The sequence below is a fragment of the Geotrypetes seraphini genome, chromosome 6 (genome assembly GCF_902459505.1).
Source record: "Geotrypetes seraphini chromosome 6, aGeoSer1.1, whole genome shotgun sequence".
Lineage (NCBI taxonomy): Eukaryota > Metazoa > Chordata > Amphibia > Gymnophiona > Dermophiidae > Geotrypetes > Geotrypetes seraphini.
This window is the reverse complement of record NC_047089.1, coordinates 112,250,656-112,268,453: the sequence shown is the minus strand read 5'-3', so window position 1 is coordinate 112,268,453 and position 17,798 is coordinate 112,250,656. Positions and strand designations below refer to the sequence as shown.

General features: G+C 45.8%; 1 protein-coding gene across 1 annotated transcript in view; it reads right to left on the bottom strand.

Moving 5' to 3' along the window:
* Positions 1-17,798, bottom strand: part of HERC2 (HECT and RLD domain containing E3 ubiquitin protein ligase 2) — a 3,346,202-nt gene that overhangs the window by 2,352,294 nt on the left and 976,110 nt on the right. Inside the window, 3 exon segments of the mRNA XM_033948978.1 lie at positions 4,270-4,465; positions 4,550-4,677; positions 4,764-4,896. Of these exon segments, the coding sequence (XP_033804869.1) occupies positions 4,270-4,465; positions 4,550-4,677; positions 4,764-4,896 (457 nt within the window).

Here is a 17,798-nt window from a genome sequence, read left to right as displayed (position 1 = left end):
AATAGCAGTTTTTAGCGCAGTGAGTCTATAAGCGTTGAGAGAAGAGCTGGATATTCAGCGCAGCTCCCTGCGCTAAAAAATGCTATTGTGGTTTAGTAAAAAGGGAGGGGGTTATATTTGTCTATTTTTGTATGGTTGTTATTGAGGTGACAGTGAATAGAGTCATCTGCCTCTGAAAACAACCTGGAGTATAAATGATAATTAACATTTTCTCTGCGTACAGTATGCTTTGTGTTTTTTTTTTAAATTTTATTGTTGGTACATCATTTTGACTTGGTCATTTTAAAAGTAGTTTGCAAGCCCCAAAAAGTGTGGACACCCCTGCCTTAGGGCTTTGTATTGGGACATCTTCTTTTCTCCATCTATACGTCTTCCCTTGGTGCTCTAATCTCCTCCCAGTTTCCAATATCACCTTTATGCCGATGACTCGCAGATCTATCTCTCTACACTTGAAATTTCTATGGGAATACAGGCTTGAGACTCAATCTGCCTGTCTGACATTGCAACCTGAATCTATCAATGCAATTATTACTGATACTATCAATCTGTACATTGACCCAGGTTTCAAAAATACACATTTGACCATTAATCTTCCATCAAACGGAAAAATATTTTAGCATATGTTAGCAAATCTGCCTCTGATGTCATATTTTTCCAGGAAATGTACTTATTCTTTGCTGAATCTAAGAAAATTGTTAATATTTAATCCTTGTCATTCATCTTTGCTGCAGCAGATGGTAAATGGAAAGAACAAGGCCATAAACAACCAATGCAGGTCTTCTACAAAGAGAGTGGCAGTGCCAGATAAAAAAAAAAATTAATAAACCAGATCAGGAACAGGAGAGTTAGGAAAGGAAAAGAACGGGAAAGAAAGACTAGGGGAGGGCAACAAAAGTCAAGAAAATGCTGGAGCCAATTTAGAGAAAAAGGAAGGGGCTAAGGGAGGTCAAGAGTTTTAAATATCCTATTGCCATTTTCGGGGTGAGCTGGTGGGAAGCAGATCAGATTGCACTGCCAAATCCAGCAAAAAAGCAGAGCATTTTTTCTTTCCAGATAGCTTTTTTCTGGTCCACTGATCATGGAATTTCCCTTTTATCAGTGGTAGTCTTTTCCTACAAGAGAACAGCTCTTCAGATTTGAGCAAAGGGAGAGTCAGGCCACTCCACTGGTCTGTAGCCCCCTTTCTTCCATGCGCCGACAGCCACCTGTCCCTTGATACCACCAGACAGCTAAGTAAGCTCACCCTGAAAGGAGTGTGCCTTTAGCGGCGGATGAGTTGCACCAGATATGCTGCAGTCAAATCTCATCTCGCACACCAGTCATTTTTTATGCTGGTGATGAAAACATGTGGATAACGAGTGCTAGGACCTCTGGGAGTTACCCCAGCATCACTGCTTTGCAGTTTTATAGGGCAGGGAGGTACAGTGCAGTTTTTGTAGGCAAAGACAATTAGATCCTTTCCCTGTTGTCAATTTCAGGCACAGTGCCCCCCCCCCCCCCCACACACACACACACTTTTTTTTTCGGGGTGCATGCTCTGGTGATCTACATTTGTTGAGTGGGTAGTTTTATACACACACGTGTGTGTGTATATATATATACTGCATATATATATATATATGCAGTATATATCTATATAATAAAACCGTAGGCGGCGCATGCGCAGTCTTATCGGCGTGCTTCCATGATCCGTATGTCCGTGGCCGCCAAGACTGCAGCATGCCCCGCTCTTACTACGGCCCCACTGCCCTACACTCTCCAGAAGGACTGGACTGTACGAGTCCCCAGCAGAAGCGCGTCGGCTCGAGCCACTTCTCATCTCTGCCTTGATTACACATAACAATAAAAAATGCCCCAGACGTTAACACCAGCCAGAGAGCAAGAGAAGCGCCTGCGATCCACTGTCACGTGAGCCCTGCATTTGACACATAGGAAGTGTGCATGCGCGGCTTACGATTCTTTGAAAGACGCAGCGGTGGCTAATCTCACGATCCCCGCCTGCGTTGGACTTCCGACGCAGGCGGGGATCATGAGAGGAGCCACCGCCGCATCTTTCAACTAAAAAAAAACAAAAAACCAAGGCGGATGTCGGCCCGATGGCTGGAGTTCACCGCTGAGTCCGGTGAGGAGTGCTTCCCTCAACAGGAACCGTCGGGTCTAATTCAAATACTCCCAGCAGGTCGGGAGGGGGCGGAGCAGGCTCGCACGCCTGGCGCGGACCGGACAGGAACTAGACTCCCTGCAGGAGCCATCCTGTTGGCTGGAGATCACCGGACTGGACAGGGGGAGCAGGTAAGGGGGTGCTGCAGTACAGGAGGAGCGGGGAAGAGGTGATTCTGGACAGGGGGGGAGGTAACAGGAAGGGAGGCCTACTGCTGGATAGGGGAAGCAGGGAAGAGGTACTGCTAGACCGGGAGGGGGGGGGGATAAAAGGAAGGGAGAAGGGCTCCTGCAAAGGAGAATAGCTACTGCTGGATATGGGGAGCTGGAAATGGGGTGATGCTGAACAGGGAGAGATAAAAGGAAAAGGGCTACTGCTATATAGGGGGAGCAGGGAATGGGTGGGGGTGCTGCTGGACAGGGAGGAGGTAAAAGTAAGGGAGAAGGGCTGCTAGCACCCGTTAATGTAACGGGCTAAACAACTAGTATACACATATATATATATATGGCTTTTGGGTCTAAAATGGAATGAAATCCTCATTTTTTGGGCACAAAGAAATACTTGGAATGCAACTCCTTCCCTTCTTCCTCTGGTGGAACGTATGGGCCTGCAGAAGGGAAGCAAGTCCCTCTGCAAACAATTCCTGGTACTGATAAGCAATTTGGTGGGTATAACCCATCTGGACTTATTTGAGAACCCATCAGTCTGAGGTTACAAGGGGCTATCTTTCTTGGAAAAAATTCATGTTTCTTTCTACCAGTAGTCTATGCTCTTCTAGAAACAGTCAAAGGGCTGATTCACTAAGCAAACCGATTGGTTTGCGACCTGATTTCTCTCCGACCCGATTCACTAAGCTTCTGATCCGTGCATGCAAATGAGGGGAAACAGCATGCAAAATAGGCAGAGATGTGATTCACTAAACAAATCTGGGACATAGACTGGGCTGGCCGATCAACAGAAGAAGCAACTGCTGAGGACCAGCCGCACACGTCCCTGCCAACTCTCCTGCTCCATTGCCGCCCTGCACTCTGCCCCAATCTTCTAATCCTGCTTTTTGCCTCGAGCTCTGCCCCAATCTTCCAGCCCTGCTCTCTGTCCCAATCATGCCCTGTTCTCTGTCCCGATCATGCCCTGCTCTCTGCCCCAAGCTCTGCCCTGATCTTGCCCTGTTTTCTGCCCCAAGCTCTCCCTGCAGTGCGAACTTGTTTGAAAAGAGCTATGAATGTGATGATAACCAAGAAGTCTCCTTTGACTTTCTTTGTTCATTTTTTTCTAAACAGCAATCTGATCAATTGGAAGCCTGTTTAAAAAATAAAAATCAGCATTATTATTTTTGCAAAATGAATCAACCAGGATAGTTCCCCCCCCCCCACACACACACACACAAGTACCCCAGGCAAAATAAGTGCAATTCAGAAAGCAAATAAAGTAGAACAAATATAATTAGCACAGTTTGCAAAGTTTCTTTCTTCCTTATTTTAAGTTCAACCCTTGCAAGTAAAGTGTTGTGAAAAAAAAAAATGACAACCGCTGGCAGGCACTAACTTGCAACTAAAGCCCTCCCAGAACTCAAGTCCATCTGCTACAGTGGAAATAATAATATACTGTATAAAGGCACTCTGCCATCTCTCTGGAAGTAGGAGGGAGATGGAAGAATGTAAGTTTAATGACAGTCTTTTGAAAGAACATGCCGCAGTGCATCCCTGCTTTAAACCCGCGGGCTCGCACTACAGGGAAGGCAGAGAGTAGGAGAGTCAGGGAAGGTTAAGGCCTAGTAGGATTCACGTGTTCTGGCTGAGTGCCCCCCCCCCCTCCCTGCCTGCAAAAGTGTCTTCCTTGCGTGGAGAGAGCATGCATAGACCATCGACAGGCAAAGAGATAGTCTGCGCATGTGTTGGGATCGCTCAGTAGCGATCTGTGCAGTTGGTGGGGGGCGTTTCTCCAATCGCCCCAATTTAAATATTAGCCTGTAGTGAATTGGTCGGCCTTCCATCGATCGTACACGGATCGGTCACAATCAGGCAAGTTAATGAATCGGGCCCAAAGTTAGGAGACCAGATAGGGGAGAAGAAAGAGAGAGGAAGATATGTCGGACAGCATTTACCCACCTCTTTTTTTCCTTTTTTCTCGGATTATCTTTTGAGTTATTCTTCTCCAGCGAGGTAAGGAGCCAAGGATTTTAAGCTTGGACAAGATGGAGATGTCATTACAGACTGCAGGACGCAGCTCATTAAAAAGAAATCTCAAACGCTCAATCACAGGAGCACACACTTCTTTATAAGAGCGACCTTGCTCTTGATGAGTCTGTAACAATTAATTTAAGTATCCAGTTAATGACAAATCTTTAACACAGAATATTCTTTATATAATCAATTGCTAAATGAATACCTTAATTAGAGAGCATTTTGCTTGGTAGACAACACGACAGACATCCACTACAGATTTGGGCAATGTTTTGTGCTTGATTTGATCAACTCCAAGGGTGCCATGATGAACAAGAGATAATGCTACATGGCCTAAAAAAGGTGAATAGATATTAAGATTATACTTTTAAAAGCAAAGAAATTGGTTTAGATCAGTCAAAAACTATATTATTTGATACCTAAATCCTCATGCTTTAGTAGGCAACATAGTAGCAGACGTCCAACTTCTTCCACAGGATGTTCTGGGGGAAATGTAATGGGTGTTGTCAGGTGGCTCTGCTTGCAGTATCGTTCAATTTGACATAAAAATTCCTTTAAAGAAAGTCAAACCATTATCAGAAGCAATGAAAAAATATCCATGGTAAACAGAGTCCCAAAGTCAAATATACTTATTATCAAGCCACTTCTAAACTTCACAGGTTAAACAGATAAATATAGCTTTCATATGTTCACCAAGAAGGTGATATTATAAAGGATTTTTTACACAGATATTCTATTATAAACGTGTAAAAGAAGCCCTCATATAATTTTAGAGAAGGAGTACCATGAATGGTGTATGCAGAGGAAGTTATGATTTACATAAATATTTTATGAAGTACGCATTAAAATACATGTCTGCTCCCAAGTAGCATTAATTACCACAGCTTCTATTTATTTATTTATATAAAATTTATCAGGCGAGAGGAAGTGACGTCATCGCTGCGGATGGGAGCTTAAACTGAAAGCTCCGTTCGGGCCCGGCGATCTAACTGATTAAAGTTGCGAAAATGGCGCATTTTTCCACTCCCCGAGTGGTAGTGAGGTGTGTGAAGGATCGGGGAACCTCATGGCAACGCGCAAAAAATTACCCGGTGACAAACCCGGCCAGCGCACGATGGAGCAGGCGCTGGGCCGGGCAGCACGTGGCGGTGCGGGCCTGCAGACCAGCAGCGGGGAAGCGGCGCGATTGAGTGGTGCTATCGCTGCAGTTGCTGACATGCTGGTCGAGCCCGTGCAGGTGGATGCCCCGCCGGAGCTGCTTACTAAAGCGGACATGCAGCGTTGGATTACCGACGTGAAATCTGAAATTTCGGCTGTGGCTGTGCAGGTCCGGGAAGCGGTGCAAGAGCTGCGAACTGATTTGGTGGAGGTGGGCACCAGGGTGGAGGTTGTGGAGATGCGGCTGGATAGCTGCGAGGAGAATGTGACCGGGGTGCAAAGATCCTTGGAAACTGCCTCTGCTGATTATCAAATCCTCCTGGACAAAGTTGAGGACCTGGAGAACCGCACCCGGCGTAATAATTTGAGGGTGCGGGGCCTACCGGACTTACCAGAGTTTAAAGATGTGCGCGCTACTACTATTAAGCTGATCAGGTGGCTCTTACAAGATGATACCCTGGAGCCGGGACTTGAGCGGGCACATCAAGCCCTGGGACCTCGGACATCCGATCAACCTAAAGATATTGTACTCTGCCTCCTGAGCTTTACCCTTAAAGAACAGATCTTCCGCAGAGCCCGGGAGATGGGCACAGTTACGTGGGAAGGCCATCGGTTGGAGTTTTATCAAGACCTGGCTGCCGGCACGCTCCAGAAACATCGGGCGTTCAGAGATGTGACCAAAGCATTGCAGTGTAGTAATTTGCGCTACCGCTGGACTTACCCTTTTGGGGTGGTGATAACCATCAATGGAGTTCATATAAAAGTCACTACAGTGCGGGAGGCTCGTGGTCTATTGCAGCAAGCGGGTATTGAGATCCCGGAGGAGGCCGTTCCTGCGGGGGGAGCGGCGTTGAACGGAGTGGCGCCTCCCGCCCCCTCCCGATGGCAGCGAGTGGAGAGAGGATCCCGGAGCGGGAGGGGCGGCCGAGGAGGGGGACACCCTCTTCCAGCTACTGCTTCTACATCCAGTGCCCCCCCCTGAGGGCTGACTGACTGTGCTTGTATTGTTCCAGTTTTTTCAATACTTCTCTATCTGCAGGGGGTGTGTGTATGGTCCCCTCCTTGGAGCTTGGTACCTGGGTTTGAGTTTTGGAAAGGAACTGTGAGGGGGTTGTCCATGGACTGGTTCAGGGGGAGGGTGGGAAGGGGGAAGTTGGAGAGATGTATTGGTGTTCTGTGGGGGAATGTTGTACTGTGGGGGAGGGGGGAGTGAGAAGTGTGGTGCGGGGGGGTTTGAGGGTTGGCGGATTGAATTCTGGGGATTGTTGTGGGAACTGTATTTGACAGTTAGTGTTGTGTTGTGGGGTTTGTGTAAGGGGCCATGGGGATGGATCACTTCCTTGTATGCTGGTGGGAGATCTGTGGACTCTCACTTTGGGGGAGGAGGGGTGGGGGAGTGGGTTGGGGGGGGTTGCGGGAGATGTGGGGACAAGTTGGCAGGGGTTGAGGTTGCACTGCCATTCTTATCATTGGATTATGGAGGGATTCCGGTTAGTCTCTTATAATATCAGGGGTCTAAATTCCCCCAATAAGAGACAAGCTTTCTATAGGGAGCTGCTTCGCTTGCGGGCTGATGTATGTTTCGTCCAGGAGACACATCTACTCCAGTCCCATGAATCTCTAGTTAGGGATTCTAGGTTTCCTCAGGCCTTCTGGGCTTCCAGGGTGGGCACTTCTAAGAAGGGTGGGGTGGGTATTCTTGTTCGTAAGGGGATTCGTTGTGAAGTGCAGAGGGTGGTGCGGGATCCTCAGGGTAGATATATAATGTTGGAGGCTTTGATTGAGGGGGTCTTGTACTCCCTGGTTAATGTTTATGCTCCCAATGAGAGTCAGGGGGTCTTCTTTCGAGAGTTAGTGCCTAGAATTCTCAGGTTTAAGGGGGGTGCCCTGGTTTTAGGTGGGGATTTTAATCTCACAGTAACCCCTCATTTGGATAACTCAGGGAGGGCGGATCAATATGGGAGGCGGGATCGTAAACTGTTGAGGGAGGCCTTGGCTACTCTGAACGTGGTGGATTGTTGGCGGTGGCTCCATCCATCGGTTAGAGATTATACTTATTTTTCGGGTATCCATTCCTCTTACTCTACAATTGATTATGTTTTTGTGGAGCGGGGACTGCTTCGGAGGGTGGAATCAGCGGGGATTGAGTCCCTAACATGGTCGGATCATGCCCCAGTTTGGTTGCGGTTCCTGGGAGAGGGTGGTGGCTCGGGACGCAAATTCTGGCGTTTTAATGATAGTCTCCTGGATGATCCGGAGGTGGGAGTGCAGATTGAAGGGTGGATACAGGAATATTTAGATGTGAATGTAGAATGTGGCGCTTCGTTGGAAGCGGTTTGGGAGGGGTTAAATGCTACCCTTAGGGGCAGAGTGATAGCCCTGGCCTCAGCCCGGCAACGTAAACGACGGGAAGAGGCAGCGGCTTTGCTGATTTTGATCACAAGCGTAGCCCTTGGGATGTTGCATTACGGGAACGATTGTTTCAAGCACGCCGGGATCTTCAGGCTTTAGACCTGGAGCGTTTACAACTTAATTTACAGCTTCTCAAACAGCGCTATTTTGAATTTTCTAATAAAGCTAGTCGATTGGTTGCCCATCGCCTGAAAGTGCGGCAGACGCGCAATCAGATTCTCTCGCTCTGTGCAGCCTCTGGTGAGTTGTTGCGGACAGAGGACGCTATTCGGGCACGTTTTGTGGAGTATTACTCCCATCTTTATGCATCGGAAACTTCTGGGTCCTTACCAGACCTAGACGCTTATTTGGCTTCAGCGGAGTTGCCCCGGATTGCACCTGATGATGTGGCACGGTTGGACCGTCCTCTCACGTTGGTTGAGGCTCGTGGAGCGCTGCGTTCTATGCCCCTTGGCAAGTCGCCAGGGTTGGATGGTTTTACTGTTCGATATTATAAACGCTTTCAGGATCTTTTGCTGCCTCCTTTGTTGCGTTTTCTTAACTCCCTGCAAGAGAATAGTGCCCTCCCCTACTTTATGAGATTAGCGGGTGTGACGGTGTTGGCCAAGGAGGGGAAGGATCCCCTGCAGTGTGCTTCTTATAGGCCGATCTCGTTGTTGGGGGTTGACACTAAGCTTTTTACGCGGATTTTGGCTGACAGATTGATGAGTTGGATTCCTCAGCTGATCCATCCGGATCAGTCGGGTTTTGTAACGGGTAGACAGGTGGGTGACAATACTCGTCGGGTTTACAATTTGTTTGAAAGGGCAAGGGGGGGAGTGCGGGAAACGGTGTTTCTGTCGGTCGACGCTGAGAAGGCGTTCGATAGAGTCTCCTGGCCTTTCTTGTTCAGGGTTTTGGAATCTGTAGGTTTGGGTCCGCGCATGCGGGATTGGATCCAGATCCTTTATACTCGCCCTATTGGATGTATAAAGGTAAATGGGGGCTACTCGGAGACTTTTTCGCTCGCAAGGGGAACGCGTCAGGGGTGTCCTCTTTCGCCTCTTCTCTTCGCCTTGACGATAGAACCCCTGGCGCAGAGGGTGCGGCTGAATCGGGATATCAAGGGGGTTACGGTGCCGGGTGGGGATTATAAGTTAGCTTTGTTTGCGGATGATCTCTTGTTTACGGTGGAGGACCCTGAGGGTTCCCTGCAGGCTATCTTACGGGAGTTAGATGCTTATGGTAAGGTGTCGGGATTTCGTGTCAATGTTGGAAAATCTGAGCTCCTTAACATTAACTTGTCTGATGATTGAGTGGCTTACCTCCGAGACCGGTTTTCGTTCCGGTGGGTTCAGCATTCTCTCCGTTACCTCGGGGTTTATTTCGGACCTCCGGGAGTGGATCTCTATGATCTTAATTTCCCCCCGCTCTTTCGACGCATTTGTCAGGATTTGCTTAGTTGGAAAGATCAGCATTTCTCTTGGTTGGGAAGGGTGGCAGTTGTGAAAATGATGATTTTGCCTCGTCTTTTGTTTTTATTTCAAGTACTGCCGCTCTGGGTGGGTAGGAACACGTTGGAGGGAGTTCAACGGCATATCTCTCACTTTATTTGGGCTGGAAGGAGACCTCGGGTGAGTAGGAAGGTCTTATGTATGGGTAGGGGTGACGGCGGGTTGGGGGTTCCCAATGTGGTAAAATACTATCAGGCTGCTCAGCTGCGCGCCCTTTTAGAGTGGCAGACGCAGAAGCCGAAACTGTGGGTGGAGATAGAGCAAAGTTTAAGTGGTGGGGTGCCTTTGTTACATCGGCCTTGGTTACCTGGCAGGGTGCGGCTGGAGGGTGGCTTGTCCTCAGTGGGTACTTCTTTGAGGGTTTGGAATCAGACCCGGGGTTGTTTATTGCTGGGTAGGCACCATTCCTGGTATACCCCGTTAAGATATAATCCAGATTTTCCACCGGGACGGGGTGGTGGAGTATTTGCTGATTGGGAAACTAGGGGCTTAGTGTGTGTGGGTCAATTGTGGGATCCGGTTTTGGGCCGTATTCGACCCTTTACAGAGCTCCGGGGCAGGTTTGGCTTTGGGGTCAGAGATTTGTTTCCTTACCTGCAAGTGGTTCATTATATCAGGGCCTCGGGTCTTTTGAGGGATCTGAGGGGGGGTAAGACTCCCTTTGAGCTGTTGTTGGGACCAATGCTAAGGAAGGGAGCTCTCTCTGCTATATATAGATGCCTCAATTGTCGGGGGACCCCACATTCCTACATGAGGGCATGAGAGGGTGATTGGGGCTCTGATATATCCTGGGACACCTGGGGGGATATCTGGTCAGAGATCTCTTCGGCGGGTATAGCAGCCTTGTTGATTGAAAATGGATACAAGGTTCTCTTTCGTTGGTATTATACCCCTCAGGGGGTGGCTCGTTGGCAGGGAGGTGCAAGTGCTCTTTGCTGGAGGGGCTGTGGGGAGGTGGGTACCTACTTCCATATGTGGTGGCAGTGTGGGCGGGTGTCTGGGTTCTGGATTGGGATTTTTTTCTCGGGTGTCTCGGATCCTGGATGTCCCCATTCCGGTGGACTGGCGACATGCCTTGTTGTTCTGGCATCAATTGGATTTAGCTTGGGGTGATTCTATGTTTTGTAAGTTGGCCTTCACTGCTGCTAGATTAGCTATTGCTTCCCTTTGGAACCAGGTGCTCCCTCCCACGTGGGCCATGGTGGAGCATTGCTTGCTTACTTGGCAACTTCTTTACCACTTAACAGCCCAACGCCATGGTAAACTCCATGGCTATGCTCATATTTGGCGCAGATTTCGGGCTTCTATGGGGATCAGTGACAGGGGTGGATTGGGGCATTGAGTTGACCATGGGGCTGGACTGGGATGGCGGAGTCTAGGGGAACCTCCATTTATATCCCTTTTCCATTTTTGGGGTTTTTCTTTTTCTGGTTTTGGATGCTTCTCGACCTAATTGGGTGTTGTGGGAATTGTGTTTTGTCCCTGGGGGGTGGGTGGGGGGGAATTTGACTGCGTTTTGGTGGGTTTTGTAGTTTGTTATTGTTAGAATGGGAGGATTACATTTGTATTTGTTCTTGACTACACTTTGGGTGTTGTTTGGAGTATGGTTGCTTGCACTCTATTTTCTTGCTGCTGTATTCTATATGTTTATGTTATGTTTGAGGTGTATCTCAATAAAAGCTGTTATTTAAAAAAAAAAAAAAAAAATTATCAGGCAACTGCTTAAATACTTGCTCCAGGAGACTAACACAAAGAGTGCTTAACAATAAAATTTAATATAAAATGCCAATCAACCAAAAATCTACAATAGTCACAGTTCATAATACACCAAACTATAAAACACCAAGCTAAACCAATATAAAAAGAATCATAAAACCCTTTATGAAACAATCAAGACTAAATACACTTTACAAAAATCTAAATAACCTAGTCCTAACCATATCCTCATAGAACATTATTAAAAATTTCAGAAGCATAACAAAAAAAAAAAAAATTCTTATTATGAGACTCAGCATAACACAACTCTGAAACCCTCAAAGGATGCAATGGAAGATTAGGTTTAAACCTTTGATAATCTTTTTTCTGCTAGTCCCTAGAGGATTCCATATGCTAGATGCTCAATTCCAATACACAGTCTGGGTATTGCAGAAATCCACAACTTTTATGATAAACAGTATATAAAAAATAAAGAAACTTGAAACATGCTCCATTCCCTTTGCATGAGAGTTAGTAAACAATCCCAGTTAAGTCCCAAAGTCAAGCAGTATATCTGAACAAATCCATGACAAGGGGAAAGGGAAATAACCCCCCTCAACAGAAGTAATTCATGAACTGGTTTGCTCTGCAAAATATTAAAAATTGATAAACAAGTACAAAACAACTCAGAAAAACATTAAGGAACAATGTATCACAATAACCTTCAATGTGCAGCAAGCACCCCATGAAAGGCCTTCAGAGATGTATATACTCACAGAAAGTCCCCACAGGATCTGCCAACTAGCTGGAAAAGCTTCAAACCTGTAATGAGAGTGACAGAGGCAGAAAGGAGCAGGCTACTTCAAACAGCTGAGTGAAGATAGAGAGGACAGATCGTATGGAATCCTCCAGGGACTAACAAAAAGAAGATTATTGAAGGTATAAACTGAGGGGCTAGCAAATGGTCATGCTGTAAGAAAGAAAGACTAGAAAGTGACTATGGTTTATAATCCACCTTTTTCAATGCGAATTACAACAGCACACACATTTCAAGTTTCAAGTTTATTAGGATTTTATATATCGCCTATCAAGGTTATCTAAGCGGTTTTTACAATCAGGTACTCAAGCATTTTTCCCTATCTGTCCCGGTGGGCTCACAATCTATCTAACGTACCTGGGGCTATGGAGGATTAAGTGACTTGCCCAGGGTCAGACATTTTACAAAAAAAAAACAAAAAACAATAATATACATAATATTCAGCATAAAATCAAAATAAAATACCAGCCTGGCAATAAAAGCATTACAATCACTTTTCCTATACCAAGAATCAATCTCAAGCAAACTAATACAACTCAGATTTTCATGTTGTAAGAAAACAAGTCAATAGAGCTGGGTAAAGCACAGTTACTTACCGTTAACAGTTGTTATCCAGGGACAGCAAGCAGCTATTCTCACATATGGGTGACCTCCATAGCGTTATCGATGGAGCCCGGATGCTGAAGTCTTGCAAGCAGACTTGCTTGTAGAAACTAGAAGTTTTGAGTAAGCCGCACCGCGCATGCGTGAGTGCCTTCCCACCCAGCGTAGGGCACGTCTCCTCAGTTCAGATAGCTAGCAGAGAAGCCAACCAGGAAAGGAGGGTGGGTTGTGAGAATAGCTGCCTGCTGTCCCTGGATAATACCTATTACGGTAAGTAACTCATTAACCGTTAACACCCTAGCAGACTTCTTCAACTCTAAGACACAGAAACTAAGATCATCGTTAACTTCCCCCCCAAACCCGTCGGTGAAAGTGGTGCTTGGAAGCAAATCTCGAACATCGAGGAGACTTTGCCGCAGAGATGGAAGCCGACGTTGCTACCAATGAATGGATAGGGCTAGAAGCTGTGGATCGAAGCTCAGAAGGCTTGATGGAGGAACCTTGAGGCACTCCCAAAGACTCTGCTCCTTGTATGGAGTGTGAGGACTCCTGTCGAGGCACTTGCAAAGAATCTGCTCCTTGTTTCGCGTGCATAGATGCCAGACCAGACACTCGCAGAGATTCTGCTCCCTGCATAGAGTGTGTAGTCTCAGCCGGAGGTATAGGAAGAGGCTCAACCTTGCGGGAGTCTGCAGAATGCCCAGGCTAGATCAGAGTAGCAAGCTTCAGTCCCATATTAGTGATGAACTGAATGAATTGCTTCTCTAACATGGTTTGAAAAGAAGCCGGCAAGCATGGATCCGCATCTGAAACCAGACCACCTGCTTTGGCTGGAGGTTCCACAGAGGCAGTAGAAATGTGCTTCGACTTGGAAGTCTTGGCCACCTTGATTACCACCACTGGAACCTTCTGCTGAGCTATCTGACCTGAGGATGCAGGGGAAGATACAGCAGGTGTATTCGAGGTAAGAGCCGCTGCAAACAAAAAAGGTCTGATGAGGCTCGAGGTCGGAGTAGTGGAGGCAGAAGGACTCTCGGTCGAAGGTGGGACAGAAGTCGGGAAAGTGGTCGAAGAACCCATCTCAAAAAGCTTCTCCACTAAAAGCCGACGACATTTAAGGGCTCGAGGATGAAGAGTAGCACAGCGCTCGCACAACTTCGGTTGATTGTCTGGCCCAAGTCACTTGAGGCACCAACGGTGTGGGTCCGTGAGGGAAATTGCACACTGGCACTGGCTAGATAGATTGTGAGCCTGCCAGGACAGAAAGGGAAAACTGCTTGAGTACCTGAATAAATGCATGTAAACCGTTCCGAGCTCCCCTGGGAGAACGGTATAGAAAATTGAATGAATAATAAAAAAATTATTCTTGAAGCCCATTGCTGGCCGGGTGGAAAAATAGCCGCCGCAAAGTCGAAGCCCACGACCTGCGGCCAAGCGGCCTGCCCCGGCCGTCGAACGGAGGAAATAATTTTTTTTTTTAAACTAGAAATAAAAGAAAACAGCAATTCATGAAGAAAATAAACACAAACCGCGGAAAGAAAAGGCACGAAGTAACAAAGTTAAACGTAGAGAGTCAAAGACGGACTTCTTGGCTCCGCGGAAAACTGAGAATTGAGGAGACACGCCCTGCGCTGGGCGGGAAGGCACTCACGTATGCGCGGTGCGGCTGACTCAAAACTTCTAGTTTCTAAAGCAAGTCTGATTGCGAGGCTTCCGCATCCGGGCTCCGTCGATGACGTCACCCATATGTAAGAATAGGCTGCCTGATTGTCCTGGGATAAAGTACAGTATGCTCCTAAGATTTGTATCAAGAGGACAACGGAGTTTTGGGAGCATTGACATGAGCACAATGAAAATTTAAGTAACATAATTAGTTACTGACAGAGGTAAGAAAACAAGACCAAAGATGCGTAGTGAGGAGAAAATAAGTAAAAAAAGACCCTCAAACGAGACATTATGCTGATAAAATTAGACTTGCCATAAGGTCTGTGAACTGTGCAAAGTATGCATCTTACTTTCAGCACAACTAATACATTTGCATGATAACTTCATCTTTGCCCTAGAAGCTCACAATTATCTGCTGATTGTGACACTTAATAGCTGTTCTATTAAAGGACTTTCCAAGAAATGCTTGGGTTACAAAAAGCCACATTAACAGGTCAGGATGACATGTCCAAAATGACATGAACTACAAGTAAAACTGCTGACAACTACAATCAAGCTTGAACAGAAGATCAGTGGAGGAGGGAGGGATCATTGACCTTAGAATTAAGCATGCACTGTCAGGGCATTTAGAGAAGTCATATTTGACACCAGGCTTCATTATGACTCAGCTGCAGTTATGTGTAAATCATTGAATCATTAAAAATGACCAAGTGTGATAATCCAATAGAAAATAATTATGTAATTAGTAGCTATGCAGTACTCTGTACCCCAGACTCCTACATCTGGGTACAAAAGGCCATCATATAATTGCTGATTACTTTTAAGACTGACTGGGCATCTCAGATGTGCCGGCACTCTGTGCTACCCCTCCGTTTGCCTAAATGCTATTACTCTATCCTATTGGATGCTATTTCCATGTAAGCTGTCTTTTGGTTATTATTAAATACACATTTTATACAGCAATTGGGTTGACGGTGTGAGGCCATTTAAATATATTGGAGGATTCGCAGTGGTGACCTCCGACCATGTAGACGGGAGCTTGGGACCCTTGCTCTCTTTTGCATTTGCATTGCGCTCTCTCATATTCCTCAAACAGAGCTCACCACACTTACATGTGCCTACTTAAACATCATAGCCGTAGGCCTAAAAACAGAACATATCAGAAACTGGATTAAAAAAAAAAACAACCTAGACTGCCTCTTTCTCACAGAAACCTGGTTAACATCCCAACAGATCCCAGAATAACTGAAGTCTGTCCACAGGGACATAAAATAACAGAGGTTTGCAGAGAGAAAAAGAGAGGAGGAATCCCTAACCCTAATATACTTGAAAAAACATTCACCCCATACATGGACCTTCTAGCCTGCCAACTCTCATGTTCCACACTAAAAGGTTCACTAAACTGCATGCTCTACTACATAACACCAGGAAACTGAACCACAATAAGGCCTGAACTTGAAAACTTCATATACAGAAACTCACTAACAGCAACCTATAACCTAATTCTAGGAGATCTAAACCTACACCTCGAAGACCAATCATCCTAACACGTTGATAACTTCCTTTTATTTCTTGATGCCTTATCATTCCAGATTTTAGACCCATAAACCACTCATGAGAAAGGTCACCAACTTGACATTGAAGCCTTCATGACCCATCAACCATCTCAAACAGAAATTCATACATCTAATGGAATATGGTCCCGATCCCTCTGGTCAGACCACTACACATACTCCTTCAACATCAACTGGACCAAAAACAAAACCACACCAAAATCCTACACCTCACACACACACATCGAGCCAATCAAATTCTGTAATAAAATAGATGATACAATACAGGAATGCAACCCCAAAGACTTCATTTCACAATGGTGCAAACTGAGCACTCACACCCTTGATGAACTAGCCCCAATACAAACCAAAACCAGAACCAGCAGACGATCAGACCAATGGTTTGACAACAAACTACTCTTAACTCAAAAGACAATGTAGACGACTAGAAAGAAAATGGAGAAAAACTAACCTAGAACATACAAAAACCGCCTGGAAAAAATTAAACAAACAATACAAACTACAACTAAAGGATAAGAGAAAAGCATACTACACCAACTTAATAAGCACAGAAACTCAAGACACCAAAAACTTATTTCAAATACTAAAAGATCTAACTTACACCAAACCTTACCTGACCACTAACAATACCCCCACCCCCCTCAGCCACCCTCTTAGCAAAACACTTTAAGAATAAAATTACAAATGCCAAAGCTACCCGCAACGGTACCCCAACCCACCTAAAAGAAATCACAATACCCCCCCACAGAAAAAGACTCAACAGCTGCAGACAGAACCTGGTCCCACTTCCCCACTATACAATGGTCCAACCGTAACAAATTCTACAGAAAGTACAGCCACGCATCATGTGACCTCAACCACTGCCCATCATATCTCTTAAAAACCTCCAGCACAAAATTCTGTGCCCTACTCCTACAATGGATACAAACCATACTCACAAATGGCCTCTTCCCAACTCGTCGTCACGCCAATCCTAAAACATTCTAAAAGAGCAACGGATCAACCATCAAGTTAGAGACCCATTGCCTCAATACCTTTCTATGTCAAACTAACAGAAGGGCTAGTAGCCAAACTCCTCACCAACTATCTTGAAGACCACAACATACTCCACCCCACGCAATGCGGCTTCAGAACCAACTTTAGCACAGAGACACTACTAGGCTCACTTGTTGACACAGCTAGACAACCACAGCTAGACCTCAGCACAGGAAAAAAAAATGCTGCTCATACAACTGGACCTGACCGCATTTGACCTCGTAGACCATAACATCCTACTGCAAATTTTGGACAAAATAGGTATCACTGAAAAGGTATACTCATGGTTTGAAGGATTCCTCAAATCCAGAACCTACAGAGTAAAGTCGAACAAAGAAAAATCAAAACCTTGGTCCAAACCCTGCGGCGTACCCCAAGGATCCCCACTATCCCCCACTCTCTTCAATCTCTATACTGCCTCCTTCAGCGCCTGCCTGGACAAACTAGGCCTAACCTCATATAGCTATGCTGATGACATCACCATTCTCATACCTTTTAATCAACCAAAGCCCTCTATGACAGACACACTACACCAAACACTAGAAACGATAGTAACGGATGAGAGATCATAAACTGAAGCTGAACCCAGACAAAACAAAATTCATCCTTCTCGAAAATAACAAAGTCACAAACATAACCAATATAGAAATTAACTCAATTACCCCATTCAACTCACCCTAAAACTCCTAGGAATGACGATAGATAGATATAAATATAAAAAAACCCAAGAAGAGGAGTGCAGAAAGGACTACAGGGAGAAACTGAAAGAAGCCAAAAGAGAGATAAATCTGGCGAAAGCACAGGCGGAAGAACAAATGGCTAAAAATGTAAAAAAGGGAGACAAAAATTTTTTCAGATATATCAGTGAAAGGAGGAAGATGAAAAATGGAATTGCTAAACTAAAAGATGCTGGGAACCGTTATGTGGAGAGTGATGAGGAAAAAGCAGATGTGCTAAACAAATACAGAAGAAAATCCTGGAGAAGGACCGAGATTGTCTGGC